Consider the following 15,461-nt stretch of genomic DNA (forward strand, 5'->3'; position numbering starts at 1 on the left):
GGAAAGTGGGGTGATGGTGTTAAACTGAGCTGGATGAATTTGGGATCACAGGAATCCCCAGGGTGTCCTGATGAAGCAGAGGGATGTATTGATATAAATACTCATTTATATAGATATATTCAAAAGTTGGGCTTGGTGATGCTTGTGGGTCTTTTCCAAGTCAGGGCATTCTATGATTCCATTAAATTATATTTATACGTATAAAAATAAGTAAAAACATATTTACATGTGGCTGTATATACTTTAAGAGTTTCTTTCACCCAAAGCCTTCTCCAGCTGGGGCAGCTGGCAGCACACTCAGTGCATTTTATCATCCCCTCCATGCAGGAAACACCCAGGAAGCCCAAGAGCAGCTGAGCCCCTATGGTTGCAGCTGGGGTGAGGGGACATGGGGAGCCAGCTCCTGCTACCTGGACCATTTCCACCAGCACAATCCCAGCTCCACCATGTCACCAGCACTCATCTGTCTTGCAGGAGGCTCTTTGCCCCTCTCAGGTTGGACCATGGGCCCATTTATGGTGGCCTCGTGCCTGCCTTGTGGTGGGTCATTCCTCCTGCAGCTTTAACAGAAAGCAGACGTCTTTGGAGGAAAACTATGCCGGGATATTTTTCATCCAGGCAGGGATGGAGCTCTGGAGAATATATTGCAACAGCGCCGAGCCCCGGGGTAATTCCGTATTTTTTATCACCATCTTGTTGTCCTGAAGGATGCGGGGGCTGCACAGGGAACCCCAGGGAACGATACAATTGTAGGATCATGGGATAGTTGGGTGGAAGGGACCTTAAAGATCGTCTCATTCCAGGCCCCTTGCCATGGGCAGGGATACTTTCCACCATCTCAGGGTGTTCCAAGCTCTGTCAAACCTCGCCTAGGACACTTTCAGGGATCCAGGGGCAGCCACAACTTCTCCAGGCAAACTGTGCCAGGTTTTGGAATGTTTCAGGCAATGTTTGGGTCTTTCAGGTTTTGCTTGATATGGTTTTCTTTGTGTGCCTGACTAGTTGGTGGCTGTTGGGTTTGGGGAACTGCTCAGGGTTATAAATATAATATAAATCTCTGTTTGCACCTGGATGAAACCCTGGACCTCATGGGGTTTCCTAAATGTGGAGCAGGAGTTGTGGGATGGCATCTGGTGCCGTGCTGGCCCTGCATGAGCTGCATCTCCTGGTCACTAAATCCTGAGCTGGGATTCCTGGCTCTCCCACCAGTAAATCCTGAGCCAGGCTGATGCTCTGCAGGTCTGCTCTGTACCACGCTCACCCTAACAATTCCCCTGAGCCCCGGCAGAAAAATCCCGTCTTGTCTGAGGCCTTGGGAGAGGGAACGGCGAAAAATGAGCCTTTAATTCCATGCCTCTATCCAAGAGCCAGTTTCTCCCTCTGGAGCTGGCAGAGGGATGTGAGGGACTGTGAGATCAATCCAGGCTTTGTGGGAGCCTCTCCACCGCGTTTGCTTGTGGTTACAACGGCAGAGGGGCCGGGCAGGCACCGGCTGCTCTTGGTTTCCCTGGTTTGCCGTTCCTGGCACCGCCGGCAGCGGAAGCCTTTCCGCAGAGAACTGAAACTCTGAGTAACGCCCAGCACGCTGCAAACCCTTGGTAAATGGGGCTGGGCTGCAAAGTCTGCGATGCTGAGGGCTAGCAGGACACCCAGCCACGGGAGGGGTGGGGAAGTGCACGAACCTCTGGTGTTAGAGCATCTTTTGGGGTGTTTCCTCATGGCGGGGCGGGGTGTTCTTACATTATTCAGAGCATTCAGGGAGGGTGATGAGGATGTGGAGGATGTACCTGTGGTCCTCAACTCCCAGAAGCACAAATTTTGTCACCGTTGCTTTCACCCTCCTGCTGAGCAGAGCTTCCTGCGAGCAGACACTGCTGGCTCCAGCCCAAGTAGCCCGGGAGCCCCTGGAAGTGCTGCCTCCATGTCGCAGCCGCTCCCCCTCGATCCCGGCTGCGCTTGGCATCCCTGGCTGTCTGCTGGCAGGGGACGCTGCTGACTGTCACCCATCGGGGGGAGCTGAGGTTTTGTGCCTGTCCCAAGCCCCCGTGAGGACGGGGACGCTGCAGCGGTGCCGCCACGGCAGCTGCAGCCGCTGATATCCCCTCGGCTGCGGCTTCTTTCCAGCGGGGCTGGGAATGGATATTGAGGAGATGACGACTCCTCCCCACCAAGCGGGGAAGGCGGGGGGGGGGGGGGGGGGGGGGGGGGAGGCGGGGGACCAAGACGAAGTTTGGCCGCGAGAACTCCGAGGAAAGATGTTTGAGCCGGCCTGACGCTCGCTTTTCTCCCTTTACCCGCCCCCTCTTCGAGCTCCGAAATATCCCAATCCCAGCGGCGCTGGCTGTCCCAAGCCGTGCCAGGTCCGGGAACGCCGCAGGACACAGCCAGCTGCAGGCAGAAGCGCAGGCAGGAGGTTTTGGAAGTTTCTCCAGCCAGCGGCTCAGCCACCATCCCCTCACCCTCTCCGGCAATGCCGGGCTTCAGCAGCAGAAAGAAAGTCGGAGCCAGGCTTGGGATAACGGGCCGGGAATAGGAAGCGATGCCTCTTTCGGAGAGCTCCTATCTGCCGCCCGCTGCCTTTGTCCTGAGCCACGTACTGGGCATCGCCGGCGTCCTTTACTGGAGGAGCCGGAGCAGGGAAGGTAGGGGTGTTCCGGGGGGGGGGCAGGGACGCTAAGATGGCCGGCATGACCAGGGCACGGATTGTTTTCCTTCCCAGGCGCCGTTGCAGCGTCACGGACAGGGACAGACGTGGTTGTGGGGAGGAGGGAGGAGGACACGGCAATGGGGAACCCTCAGTGGGCTCTGAACCCATGTGGGGAGGGGGAGGCAGAGGTTTGAGTGCCTAAATTTGGCCTCACCACCCATTCCCGGCCTATGTGGGGCTGGGGGTGATTGGGATGAGGGGAGGTCTGGCTGGGGATGAAGCTGCTTTTTGTCTGGCACAATCCCACAGCATGTGGCTGGGTTTCTGCCTCCCGCTTCTGCCCCGGTCGCTCCCAACCCTGGCTGTGACAGCGGCGTCTCCGTCAGCCACCAGCACCGGCAAGACGCAGCCCTGGGAGATTCTCCTGGAGCTGGCATGGCCTCACTGAGCAGCTGGGGCTGACCCTGCCTCAGTTTCCCAAAATAGGGCTCACACATGACTGCCCAAGGAGGGCAAGGATTCATTACAGGGGTGTGGGATATCTCCAGGCCCCAGCTTAGGTCTCGGTAACTCCAGCTCCATCCCCGACCTCTTCCCCCTGGGATTTGTTTGTTTTGATTCCTCGCTCTTTCTTTCCAGCCGTGCTTGTTCTTGCCTGAGCCTCCGCATGGGGCCCTTTCCCAGCGTCCATGACCGATTCCCTCTTTTCTTTCCCTTTTTCCGTGCAAAGGGGCGGGACTGCGCAGCCGGGCAGCACACGCAGACTTTTCCCTGGATGCTACTTTGGGATACACTTCTTTCTTTCTCCCTCTGAACTATTGGGAGAGGGAGGCTGAGAGGGAATTGCACAAACACGTCATGCAGAATGCACCCTGTCACCCACTGAACCCAGCCTTGCTGCAATTCCTTCTGCTGACCTGCCCACTTAATTAATCTCCGTGGCTGGGCAGTGTGATGTTCTTGGCTCCGTTTGGGGACCTCTTGGATGCTTCCCAACTGGACTATCTCTTCCCCATGGTGACCTGCTGCTTCATCCTGTTTGGAGGGATGTTTCCCCCTCCAAATCCACCCCTTTTTGAAAAGACCCTTGAGTAAGTGTTGCAAGCAGCAAGTATATCCAAAACCTGTTCTATTTCATCACTTTTTCCCGAAAAATGGCAGATAAAGCCCAATCCTGGAAGACCAGAATCATTTTGCAGCAGGTTTTTCTCTCTGTGACGCTCACCCAGCTCTGCTGAGCATTTGCCCTGCTCTCCTTTGCATCAGTACATCTCAGGTGTCTCCCTCATTAAATATCCGGGTTGGATACTTTTCCACCGCAGGTACCTCTTGTACATTCTTCCAGGCTGAATCAGGCTCCGTTTCCTCTCCCTGGATGAAAGGCTCTGTAAATCCTACCCTGTTGGCTCTGTTGTCATGATGGATTATGTCAGCTCTCAAATTGGCAGCCAGCATGTTTTAAATACCTGGTGTTCCTCAGCCAGACAGATTTTTTTGCATATCCCCCTCTCAAAAGTGCCAGGTTCAAAAAGCCCCCTGCGCATTCTCATTCTTTGCTTGCCTTGAACGGAAGATGCTGGGTTTCATTGCTTCAAAATTTGGAGTTTTGGCTTTTTTTAAGTAACCAATGCCTGCTTTACCCTATGGTTGGCTCTTGTTTAATCCCACTTTCACACTGACTGGGAGCTTGGAGATATCCTCGAGATCTCTGTGAGATCATCTGGTGCAGTGCCCTGTCTGAGGTCTCCCATGCTCCTTTGGATTTAACAGCAGAAGAAAGTTTGGGAGCCCCTTCCCAACTTTATTCCAGGAGCTGGTGGGCAACATGAAATCCCCTTGTTCCCTCCCAAGGATAGCGAAAGGCCATGCCAGGGAGCACCAGGTGTTGGTGGTTGAAGGGTGCCAAGCCCGGGTTGGGATTAGGGATGGTGCCTGGCCAGGTTCCTTTCATCCTGTTGGTTCCTGGGGCTGGGGCTGGACTCTGGCAGCAGCCTGAGGCAGGAGGAGATGCACAGGGATGGAGTGTGACAGGGAGCCAGGCCGGTGACGATGGAGGAGTGATCCGGGGGGGAGCAGCAGCTCCTGGCCAGACATGTTGTGAGCTGCTGGGGACAGGCAGGCTGCCAGGACAGAGGCTGCCACAGGCGAATGGGGAGGGAATTGTCTGTGCAGGGCATTGTGGTGGTACTGGGGTGTTCTCTGGCACCCAGCACCTGTGGGAGCCATCCCGTGACGACGGAAAGTGCCTGGGGATGCTGAGGTCCAGCCGGATGGGAGGTTTTCTGCTTTTGGAGTGCTGGAAAGCAGCTGTGGGACAGGATGGTTTTCCCTGTTTCCCTTCACTAGTTGAGTTCAACGGCAGAGAAAAGAGCCCCAAGCCTCACCTTCCCCTTGTGCAGCCACCAATGCCCCTTGAGCCGCTGTGAGGGATTTGTGCTACAGTGCCCCAGTTCCTTTGGGATCCCCGTTTTTGGGGATGCGGTGAGCTGAGCTCTGATGAGCAGTGTTGGGAGGGAATTAAACCACGTATGGTCCTGCAGAGGGTCATGGTCTCTGTTTGCTGATGTTCCCTGTGTCACTGCCACCAGCCTTTGCTCCATGCCCTGTGTGTGAGGGATCTGAGGCTCTGCAGTCCCTTTTCCTGCCACTAGCTTGTCTTTGGAGGGGACAGATTTTCCTTTCCTTTTCCCTGTAATCTTCCCCCTAGCCCTACCTGTCGTGCCTCTGCTGACTTTCCCTGGCTGGTGACCGGGTGGTTTTTGGTGGCTGGGGCTAGTAAACCTCTGCTAGACCAGGGGGAGGACGACCATCGGGGGGATTGCAACAAGTTACTTGTCAGAGTGACTCTGGAGAAGATTAGCTGGGCAAGAGATAAGCTTGCAATGCCTTAATATTGTTAGTAAGCAGTAACCAGCATTATTATTAGCTCAGTTAATAGTGTGGGTCCGGACTGGGGAGGTTTAATCTGGTTACAGCCCAGGAACCACCCAAAGGAGGTGAGTCAGGGCAAAAAAAATGGAGGAAAACTCCCCATTTCTGTGGGGCATGGGAAGAAGGATCTTGTGGAGGAGCCTCTGGGCTGTGGGCACCCTGGCGATGCAGCGCTGGAGGTGGCTGGCTGCCGACTGTTCGTGTGGGACCCGGTGACATCCACTCCTCTGTCCCCGCGTGCTCCGTGCGATGCTCGGGGATGTGCTCCCACCTTCCCGAGGCATCAGCCCGGCTCCTCTCGTCCTCCAGGCCGGGGCAGCAGCCGGCAGAAGGGCTGCAGGGGGATTATATTTAGAAGAAGAGGAAGAGAGGCGGTGATAAGGCGGTTCCCGTTATCTCCCCGCGTGCCAAGCGGGGCCGCGTCCCTGGCTCCTGCCCTCCGGACCTGGGACATGATTTGGGCAGAAGCCGCGGGCGGGCAGGAGGGAGCGCCGAGAACAGCCCGGCATTGTCCCTCCTGTCCCTGGTGCAATTAACTGGAAAACAAGGCGAGGAAAAACAAGGCGAGGAAAAACAAGCCGAGAGCCGGGCAGCGGGCAGTGCCCGACTCTGCGGGACTAGCCTGTGCCTGCATGCCGATCGCGCCGGGCTTTGGGCTGCGGGAGCCTCACCGCGCTCGGCATCGCTTCTTCCTCACGTGCCGGAGGGAGAAGCGGCTCTGCCCTTCGCTGCTGGGAGTTCTCCAAGCTGCCCTGCCGGCCACCGGGACCGGTGAGGATTTTGCAGAGCGGGGCGCACCCGGAGGAGCCAGGAACGGGCGTGGCGGTGTGAAGTTGGTGGCGATGCCGCGGAGGAGGAACGGCCGCAGCCCGTGCCGGGGGCACCGGGGGTAGGAAGTGGCTCGGTGGGAGGAGCTGTGGCCCAGAACTCATCCGTCCACACCCGCCGGGGAGAGAGAGGTGCCGCCAGAAAACCCTTCCCCAGGCGGTGCCGCTTTGCCGGGACCATCCCGGGCTGGGGCGATGGAGAGGCGACTTCTCTCTGGGGAGAAGAGGCGGCTCAGCGCCTGCCTGGTGTGCCGGATGTGCTGCATCGGTTAGTACCCACTGCCCAGGGACTTTATGCATCCCGAATGGACACCAGAGTTGGGAAGGGACCCGGCGCTGCGGCTCTGGAGGGGGCCTGGTGAAGGAAAATCCCGAAAACCACGCGGAAGTGGCGCAGCTCCCTATGGTCGGCGGTGCCAGGCGGCAGCTCCGTGGCTCCTGGGAAGCCGTGCCAAGGCTGGAGTCTGGCGGGATGGAAAGTGAGGGTGGATGTGGCTCAGCCTACGGGGAGTTTTTGGCATCTGGTTCCGTGCCGTTGCCTGGGGATGGAGTGGGACACAGGGAGGTGACGCTTGTGTCACCCTGTGCCACGTGTTTGCGGTGCTTTCGGAGGGGGAAGCCGCGGTGTGGGTGAGGAGGAGGAAGAGAGTTGGGTGGTGCTTTCCAATCTGGATGGAGACATCAGGAGGTTTTGCCGAGGGTCCCTGGGGCTGTGCAGGGACCCCCAGAGACCTCCCATCCCCGGAGAGGGTTCTGGGGCTGTCCTGGGGAGCTTGGCCTGGAAGATGCTGGTTTTCTCCTTTTTCTCGATTTTTTTACTGAAAACCAGAGCAAGGGGTGCTGCTGCCTGGTAGACCCTGATGTCAAAGATGTGTTTTGTGTGATCAGGGCTCATCCTTTCCTGAAATGTCCATGGGGTACTCTGGGCTGGAGATGCAGTGCTTGGGATTGTGTACCATGGATTGGTGCTGGGGATCTCTCTGTGCTCCGAGATGATGTTGTTAAATCCTGCTGGACACGGGGCTGGCTGCCAGGGCTGCCCTGAGCCCTCCTCACTACGTGGGGAGCTGAGTGAGACACCCCCCTGCCCTGTGGGACCATCTCCTTTCGCCTGTTTACCTGTTTTCCTCTGATATTTTTTCATGGAGCAAAAAGCCTGCCTAGAGCTCCCCCATCGCTGCTTGGTGTCACCGCAAATGTCCCATCCTGTCCCCCTGCCACCCCTGGGGACTGGGACCCTTGGGGATGGCATGCATGTTGTCACCCTGTCCTGGCAGCACTCAGAGCTCCCAGTGTCCTGTCAGGGCTGAGCTGTGGGACAGAAATAAACATTAAATCCTGGCAATCCAATGAACCAAAAATACAGCGACAGAATAAGCTGCTAATTGCACGCGCTGGCAGTGCCTGGCCAGGACCTGTTATGGGACATCTGGGGGTTTATGTAATACCCTAAAGCCTTCCAGGAGTGGGCAGGGGAGGGGGACACCCTCCTAAAATTGGGCAACCCCCCCTTTCCCTTCCCGTGCTGCCTCCAGGGGAGGTGGGGTCGCACAGAGGGTGATGAATTCTGGGGGTTCAGTTGGTGCTGCCGGTCGCACCTATCCCAGTCATCCACGTTGCTTTTGTTAAATATTGTTATTCACACCAGAAAAAAAACCCGGTGTATTTTGTTCTGACTTGAATTTCCCTGCCCGGGGGGGCATGCTGGAGCCGCGTGAACGGCCCCATCCCGCACCATTCCCTGAATAAGCTGCCTCTGTTCCCTGGGATCCGTGCTGGCACCGTCGGCGATTCCTCTGTCTCTTCCTGTCATTTCAAAGTCGTTTGAGTTTCTGCATGAGAACCACTGACCAAGAGCTGCCTTTGTCTCCTTTTGACAGATGAACGGGACAGAGTCCAAAAGAAAACCTTCACTAAATGGGTCAATAAACACTTGATGAAGGTAAGAATCATGGATTTTGTTATAAAGCCACTGAAATGACCGTCTTTCTGTCTGTTGCAGCTCAGAGCTGGCAGATAAATGCCTTTTTAAGGGTTTTTAATTTTTTTTTATGCTAGGACTGTTCGTTTTGAGTGTTCATGTGAGTCAGAGCAGGGCAGGATGTGCTGGAAATGTGCCGGAGCCTTTGGAGGGCACTGTAGCATCACCACAGAGCCCTTTTATTACCTTTCACTTCTGGGCACCTGATCCTTGCTTAATATGAGGCTTGAGCATCCCGGGGGAAAGGAGGGGATCCTGACTCCCCCCTCACACCCCCTTGCCAGGAAAAAGGGGCGTTTTTGTCCCCTGAAAGATGCTCCAGGGTAGAGACAAGATCCAGAGTCTGTTAAGCAGGATTAACATGGCACCATGACGTGCCTCCTGCTTTCTTGGTTAATGCTGGGTGGGTTTTAATTAATTCTCCATTTGCAAAACATAAAAAAAAGGAGGAAAAAAAGTGGTTTGTGCACTAGGTGTCCCAGCTGTGTTTTCCTGCCAGCTTTGCAAAGCTCTGTGCCAAGCTTTTGGCTGCTTCCTAAACCTTACAGAGGAGGGGAAAACAGAGAAAAATCTTGAGGCTGCCGGGGAAAACATCCGGGAATTTCAAAATGGGTAAAACTCTCTTGGGGAAGAGAGGCTGCATGTGGTGCCCATGGAATGCTGCTCTGCTGCCAGGGGGGAGCTGTGTTTTGGGAGATGCTGTGAGGAACGTGAGAATGTTAAATTCAGGAGGAGCTGCCCTTCCTACAGTATCCCAGGATTAACCTGGGGTACAGATGGTGCCACAGCTGGATTCTGTGTGTGAAATTGGCAGCAGCTTCTGCCAGGCCCTTTGGGAAAGGGGAGGCTGTTTTCCCTGGTGATAATTTGGCGTCACTGATGGCTTTTCCCTTCCCCAGGTGCGCAAGCACATCAATGACCTTTATGAAGACCTGAGAGATGGCCACAACCTCATCTCCCTCCTGGAAGTGCTGTCGGGAGTGAAGCTGGTGAGTCCCCAGGGTTGGGCAGGGATTCTGGAATCCCCCTAAGTCCCTTCCATCCTCTCCCTCTGCTCCCCTTCACCCCCAGCCATCAGCTGTCTTTTCTCACACCATGGTTTCAGTTTCAAATGTCTGTCATTGTTTCTTTTATTATTAGGAATATTATTATTTACTATTATATTTATCACTGTATTTTTTATTTCTTTATTTTTGCTCAAACCCCTGTTCCCCAGGCTGGTCTCTCACCTGATTGTGGTGCCTTAGGTAAAGCCCTCTTCTTGCCAAGTTTTACGTTACACACCTTCACCTTTCAGATGCGGTTCCATATTTAAAATCATGGATAACAGCAGAATTTGACCAAAAGCTGCTTCTTGTGGCAGCGTGCCCAGCAGGTTATCTCAGGTGTGACACTCCTGCCTCATGCTCGGCTCCTGGGTTTGTAGCAGTCATTCGTGCAAACCTCTCCCTGTGCCTGGAGCATCATAGAGTTCCCCCTCCTTCCTCCTCCTCCTCTTCCCTCTCTGACTGACACATTCCCTCAGCTCTGGGAAGATCCTGATTGCCGTAGCACAGCAGGAATTATTTTGGTTCCCCCCAAAAATAGGATCTGGGCAAAGATCTCCTACGTCGCTCTGTACCCTCCGGAGACACTAAATTGTTTTTTTTGTGGGGGCTGAAAACTTGGATCACTCTACTTGTGATCCAGACAGCTTCCTGCTCTTCAGCTTCCAAAATCAGGAGGAAATTCCAGTGCTGGAGCCCAGGGCGTGCTGGAGACCCAGCCGCCTTCACCCCGTGCTGTTGCTGTCTTTTTTGTTTTGTTTCTCCTCATGCCTTGGTGTCACATTTTGGTTTCCATTCTGTGTCCCTTGCTGTGCCACCCTCCTGCCACTGTCCCTCCCGTCCTCCATAGCCCGTAGAGCCGCCAGCTGAGCGGAGCCTTCGCCTGGTGACAGCACCGGCCTGGTGCCGTGCGAGCAGTGAGGAGGAGGAAGATGATGATGATGAAGAAGTAGGTCGAGCCTGCCCTGGCTTCAGCATCTCCCTGGCAGCACCACCAGATAATCAAGTGCCATCCCAGCACTCCCCTCCCCGCGGGGTTTGGGATAAAACCCACCCTGCGCGCTGTGCTGGAGCAGGGCTGTGTTCCCAGGTTTTAGATTATCTGTGTGTGCACTGCAGGGTCAGCCTGCAGGCAGGGCACGCCACCCACCCAGTGTGACAGCATGTGTCCCCTCCACGGGGCGGGAGGGGACAGGGACGGGTCCCGCACGCTGCTCGGGGCCGCTGTGAGGGCTGCGCACCTGGCACTGCATGGACAGGCTCCGGGCACAGGCACCTGCTGGGATCCTGCATGGGAGTGGGGGAGGGAGCGAGCACAGCACAGCCCCAGGTGAGGGTCAGACACCAAAATGCGCCCAGAGGTGTTTTTCAGCCCCTATTTTTCAGCCACTGTGCTTGGGGGGCGGGGGGGCGGGGGGGGGTGGCAATGTCCTTGTGCAGTGTCACCTTCCTGGAGTGGTGCAGGAGGAGCTGGGGCACCTTCCCAATGGTCCCTTGGAGCCCTGGAGATCTTCCCCTTGTCAGGGACAGATTTTCCCCTTGGAAGGACAGCTCTTCCCTTGCTGGGACAGCTCTTCCCTTCAGGCTGGAAAAGGAAGGTGACTCAGAGCACTTGGGGTGTCCCAACAATTCAGAACATGGTTGTGGGGTGTGTCCCCCCACCACGGTTGGAATTAGATGGTCTTTAAGGTCCTTTCCAACCCAAAGGTCCTGTGATTCCAATAACATCCTGGTGATTCCTCATATTGAGGCTGGGATTTGGTTTTGGGTGTCGCTCCTCCCACTCCTGCTGATTCAAAGGCTCCCATCCCCTTTCCCTGGCCGTGGCTCAGCTGATGGATACCTCTGGAAATCCCTCAACTTCAGCAGTGATGGTCAAGGCCCAGGGTGTCTCATGTGCCCCTTCCCAAGGCATTCAGAGGTACCAGGAGCAGCAACCCCTGCCATGTATGGGAAGAGCTGGAGAGGCTGGTGCTGAGGTCAGGGCTCCTCTGCCATCAGTGGGGACCTGCAGTTGGTCTTCCCAGCTCTTCCCAGCTTGTCTGGCTGTCCATGAGGTGGACAAGATCATGCCCTAAGATCTCAGAGGCTGAGCCAGGCCTGGACACAGACCCTCAGGGCCTCAGTAGAAGTCTGGATCTCAGGATCACCTCACCTCCATCTCTCAGCAGGGCATTTTAACCTTCTTCCAGCAGGATTTTTGTGCATAGCAATGACCTTATTTACTCCAGAACAAGGTAGAGCAGGATGTGTGGGGGCACAGGTGGTCACATCAGCACACTGACAGCTCCCAGGGGGGCCACTGTGCATGTGGGGTGCTGCCTGCCCAGCCCAGCCCCACCAGTCTGACCTAAAACTGCTGCCTGTCTCTTGCAGCCGCGTGAGAAGGGGCGGATGCGCTTCCACCGCCTGCAGAACGTGCAGATTGCCCTGGATTTCTTGAAGCAGCGACAGGTAAGGGTTGATAAAAGCTCATCCAGCAGAGCCGGGTGGTTTGTGGATTCTTTCTCTCACCTGAGGCTTTGGAATGAGTCGAGAAGCAGCATCAGCCTGCGCTGGGGTGTGCCTTTCTCTGTGGTGCTGACTGAGGATGGCTTTCACGGGGCTTTTCCCTGTGGGGGTTGTGTGTCTGGAAACCATCCCTGCACACAAGAACTGCTGTGGAAAAGGGACCTGATCCCAGCTCTGAGGAGGGCTTGGCAAATGTCACTTCTGCACCCCAAAAGCCTCCCCTGGGGCTCCCTGGCAGATCCCAGCTGTGGGGATGGAAAGCTGTGGCACACCAGTGCCTTCCTACCAACTTTTGGGGAGATGTGGCAGCTGGCTCTGCCCAGCCCACACAGTCTCGACCTCGGGTTTGGCACTGGGGGTGCCTCTGTGTGACCTCACCTCTCTGGATATCAGCGTGGACTTATTAGCCGTCAGTTTTTGGAGGACAGGCTCTCTCTACCAGGCTTTGGGGAGCTGCTGGCTCCTCAGTGCCTGTGCAGCTGGCAGAGACTAGCTGAGCTCCACAGCCCTGGGCAGATCCTGCCCGGAGCAATGGGATACATCCTAAAACTTGTTGGCTCTGCAGGTGGAACGCCCACAGCCCCAGGGGGGCTGGGTGTCCTGTTCTGCCTGTCAGGTCAGGTTCTCCCCACCGTGATGCTCCCAGATATGCCGAGGTGATGATGATGATGATGATAAATGGTACCAGTTCATGCTGAAGCGGAGGCTTCTCTCCCTCACTGCTGGCCTGAGGGCACGGAATAAATTTGAGCACATTCTTTACTCCAGGGAGGGTGAGCTGCTTCCAGCCCCCCTCCTCCTCCTCAGTTCCTTGATAGAGACATTTTGCCAAGAGCTCTGGGGAACTTGTTTCTCCACTTGGATGAAACAGCTTTTTCCTTTGAAGTGTGGTGGCCTTTCTGGGATGTCTTACCCCAGACACTCCTGCCAGGGAATGATCCGTGGGGTCCCGTGGAGTGCTGGAAAGAGGGGACTCCCCCAGGGGAGGAGTGAGGGTGTTCCTGCCTTCATTACAGCTTGGATTCCCAGGCTGGAATTAAAGCTTGGTCATCCCCTTATCCCCCTCTCTCTGGTCTGTAGCTGTTCAATTATGCACCAGTGCTCAGAGCTTCAGGGACACTGCTCTGTGAGCTGAAGTAAAGCCATTAAGTGCTGGGAAAGCACTTCTGGATGGAGAGTGCTGGAAACATGGAAAAATTGTCCCTGAGCCAGGAGATGAGGTGCCATCTCTGTCTCTCTGGGAAGCACTGGGATCTTCCTGTGCACCTGCTCCTCACCCAAGTGCCTGGGGTGGCCCTGGGGACAGCATGGTGGGTGATGTGTCACCCTGCTCTCTGGGGGAGGCTGATGGGAAACTTTAACCCTGTTTGCTTTTTTCCCAGGTGAAACTGGTGAATATCCGCAATGATGACATCACGGATGGCAACCCCAAGCTCACCCTGGGGCTCATCTGGACCATCATCCTCCACTTCCAGGTAGGACATGGAATTTTCTTGCCGGGGGACGCAGGGTGGGCGTCGGGAGCTCGTCATCTCTCCGGGGCAGCAGAACCTGTGTTTTTCTGCATTTTCCATGGTGATGTCAGTGCATGGATGGGTCTGGAGGTTCATGGCAGTGTCATGGAGACCACGCTTGGAGAACAGCAATAGGCAAATTTCGTTTGCGTAACGAAATCATTAATGATGGGTTGTGTGCCGTGCCCTCCGGGGGTTGTTGGCCATGGCTGTTTGCTCAGTTGGAGTCACTGGAGAAGAAGAGCAAATTTGGAAGGGACCATGGGCTGTTATCCCAAGGCACTCCCGACCCTTTGGGTGGTCACTGCAGCCACAGAACTTTTCACTGTGGTGGAGTGTGTCAGCTGGGTGACAGCACAGGGATGGGAGAGGCACCCTGACCTGGGACTGTCTCCAGCAACTGTGTGCTAGAGATGCTCTTGGAAAAGTGAGAGTTGGGTCTTTAATAGCTTCAAATTATCCAATTGTAGCTCTGATGGCTTCGGGAGGATGACACGTGGCCGTCAGTGAGATGACATTTGGGGTTTGCTGGGCAGTGTTGCGGTCAGCAGCTTGTTGGCCATGTGGCATCGACTCTGTGGGATCGAGCCCGTGGGATCTGCTGTATCCCAGCTCCCTGCCGTATCCCTGCTGGCATCTTCCGGGCGGGACTAGCACTGGCTTTGAGGCTGTTAAGGAAGATTGCATTGGAAGATTGTATTTCTTGGAGGATGGGCAGTGCCTCAGGGAGAGGCTTTGAGGGGAGCATGGGGCTGAGCTGGGTGAAAGGCTGCTGACAAGGCTCTTCCCAGGCTTTGGCCCTGGGAAGCAGCTGGGGTCGAGCAGGCTCTGGATGTTGATGAGTCACCGCCATCCCTGGTGGGGCCCTGGCTTGGTGGCATCTTGTCCCCGCTGTCCTTGTGATCATCCAGCCCTGGTGCATCCTCTGTTTCGGGAGGAGGACAGCAGGAGGTCCTGGGCCCCCTCCATGCCTGGCTGGGAGGGGACACTACCACCCTGGTGTGGGGGACAAGGCCGGGTGACATGGGAGCTGGGCTGGTGCTGGTGAGCCTGCACATCCTCCTCCTGCTGTGCTAATGGGATTTTTTCTGGGGTTGTAGCTCCATTGTGAACCTTTTAATCTCACATGTCCCAGTGCTGCTGCCTGGGGGCAGGTGGCTGGGAGAGTCCCAGGGGAGGTTTGGGGTGGGATGGTGCCAGTGTGGAGCACAGGCACCAGCCAGCTCCGGCATGGTGACAATGAGGGGGGTGCCCTGGGGGCTTATCCCTGTGCCCTGGGAGCTCCTGTGGTCACTCGTTTCCCTTAGTCATCTTCTGGATTGCTCCCTGTTGAGCGTTTCCTCGTTGAGTGTTTCCTCGTTGAATGTTTCTTTGCTTCCTGGGGCTGAGCTCATTGCCCCCCCCCCCCCCCGCCCCATCTTTATGCCCCCTGCTCCCCAGTTTTTGTCTCACCCCTACTTTTGGTGTGTATTAACCCTGTCCTGGTCCCTCTGAGCTGGCAGGCAGAGTTGGGATGCTCCGTGCTCCTAGAACCCCTGCCCTGGGCAGACACAGGAGCCACAGGAGAGAGGCAGGGCTGGGACCAGACTGGGATGGTCAGCATCACGCTCCTATTCCTATTGGGACCCTTGGACCGCGGCTCCCTGAAGCAAGGCTGGGTCCCCAGGGCACCTCGAGCTGCCCCTCTGTGCCCCAAACTGGGTCAGCCTGGCAGCAGTGTGGGCCCCTGAATTGTGTTTTTGGGGCTCCCGGAATGAAGAATTACAGAGCAAACCTCCTGAACTGGAGAGAGGCAGCCCTGTGGAGCCGGCTGGCAAGCATGCAGAGTCACTCTGACTCCTCCCTGCCTTTTCTTATTTTTTTCCCCATTTCTCTCCCACCCCTTCCTTTATTCTACCTTTGCCAATCTTCCTTACGGTTTGTGTTTTATTCCCGTCTTCCCCACCCTCTCCCACTCCCCTCTGCGCTCCGCTGCCTGATTCCTGCTCCCTGTTTGTGTTGGCG

The 15,461-nt window shown here is 56.0% G+C and overlaps 1 protein-coding gene across 1 annotated transcript in view; it reads left to right on the top strand.

Moving 5' to 3' along the window:
- Window positions 1–15,461, top strand: part of MACF1 (microtubule actin crosslinking factor 1) — a 129,993-nt gene that overhangs the window by 18,315 nt on the left and 96,217 nt on the right. Inside the window, 4 exon segments of the mRNA XM_058423538.1 lie at window positions 8,286–8,347; window positions 9,286–9,375; window positions 11,809–11,886; window positions 13,326–13,418. Of these exon segments, the coding sequence (XP_058279521.1) occupies window positions 8,286–8,347; window positions 9,286–9,375; window positions 11,809–11,886; window positions 13,326–13,418 (323 nt within the window).

This window comes from Hirundo rustica, chromosome 25 (genome assembly GCF_015227805.2).
Source record: "Hirundo rustica isolate bHirRus1 chromosome 25, bHirRus1.pri.v3, whole genome shotgun sequence".
NCBI lineage: Eukaryota > Metazoa > Chordata > Aves > Passeriformes > Hirundinidae > Hirundo > Hirundo rustica.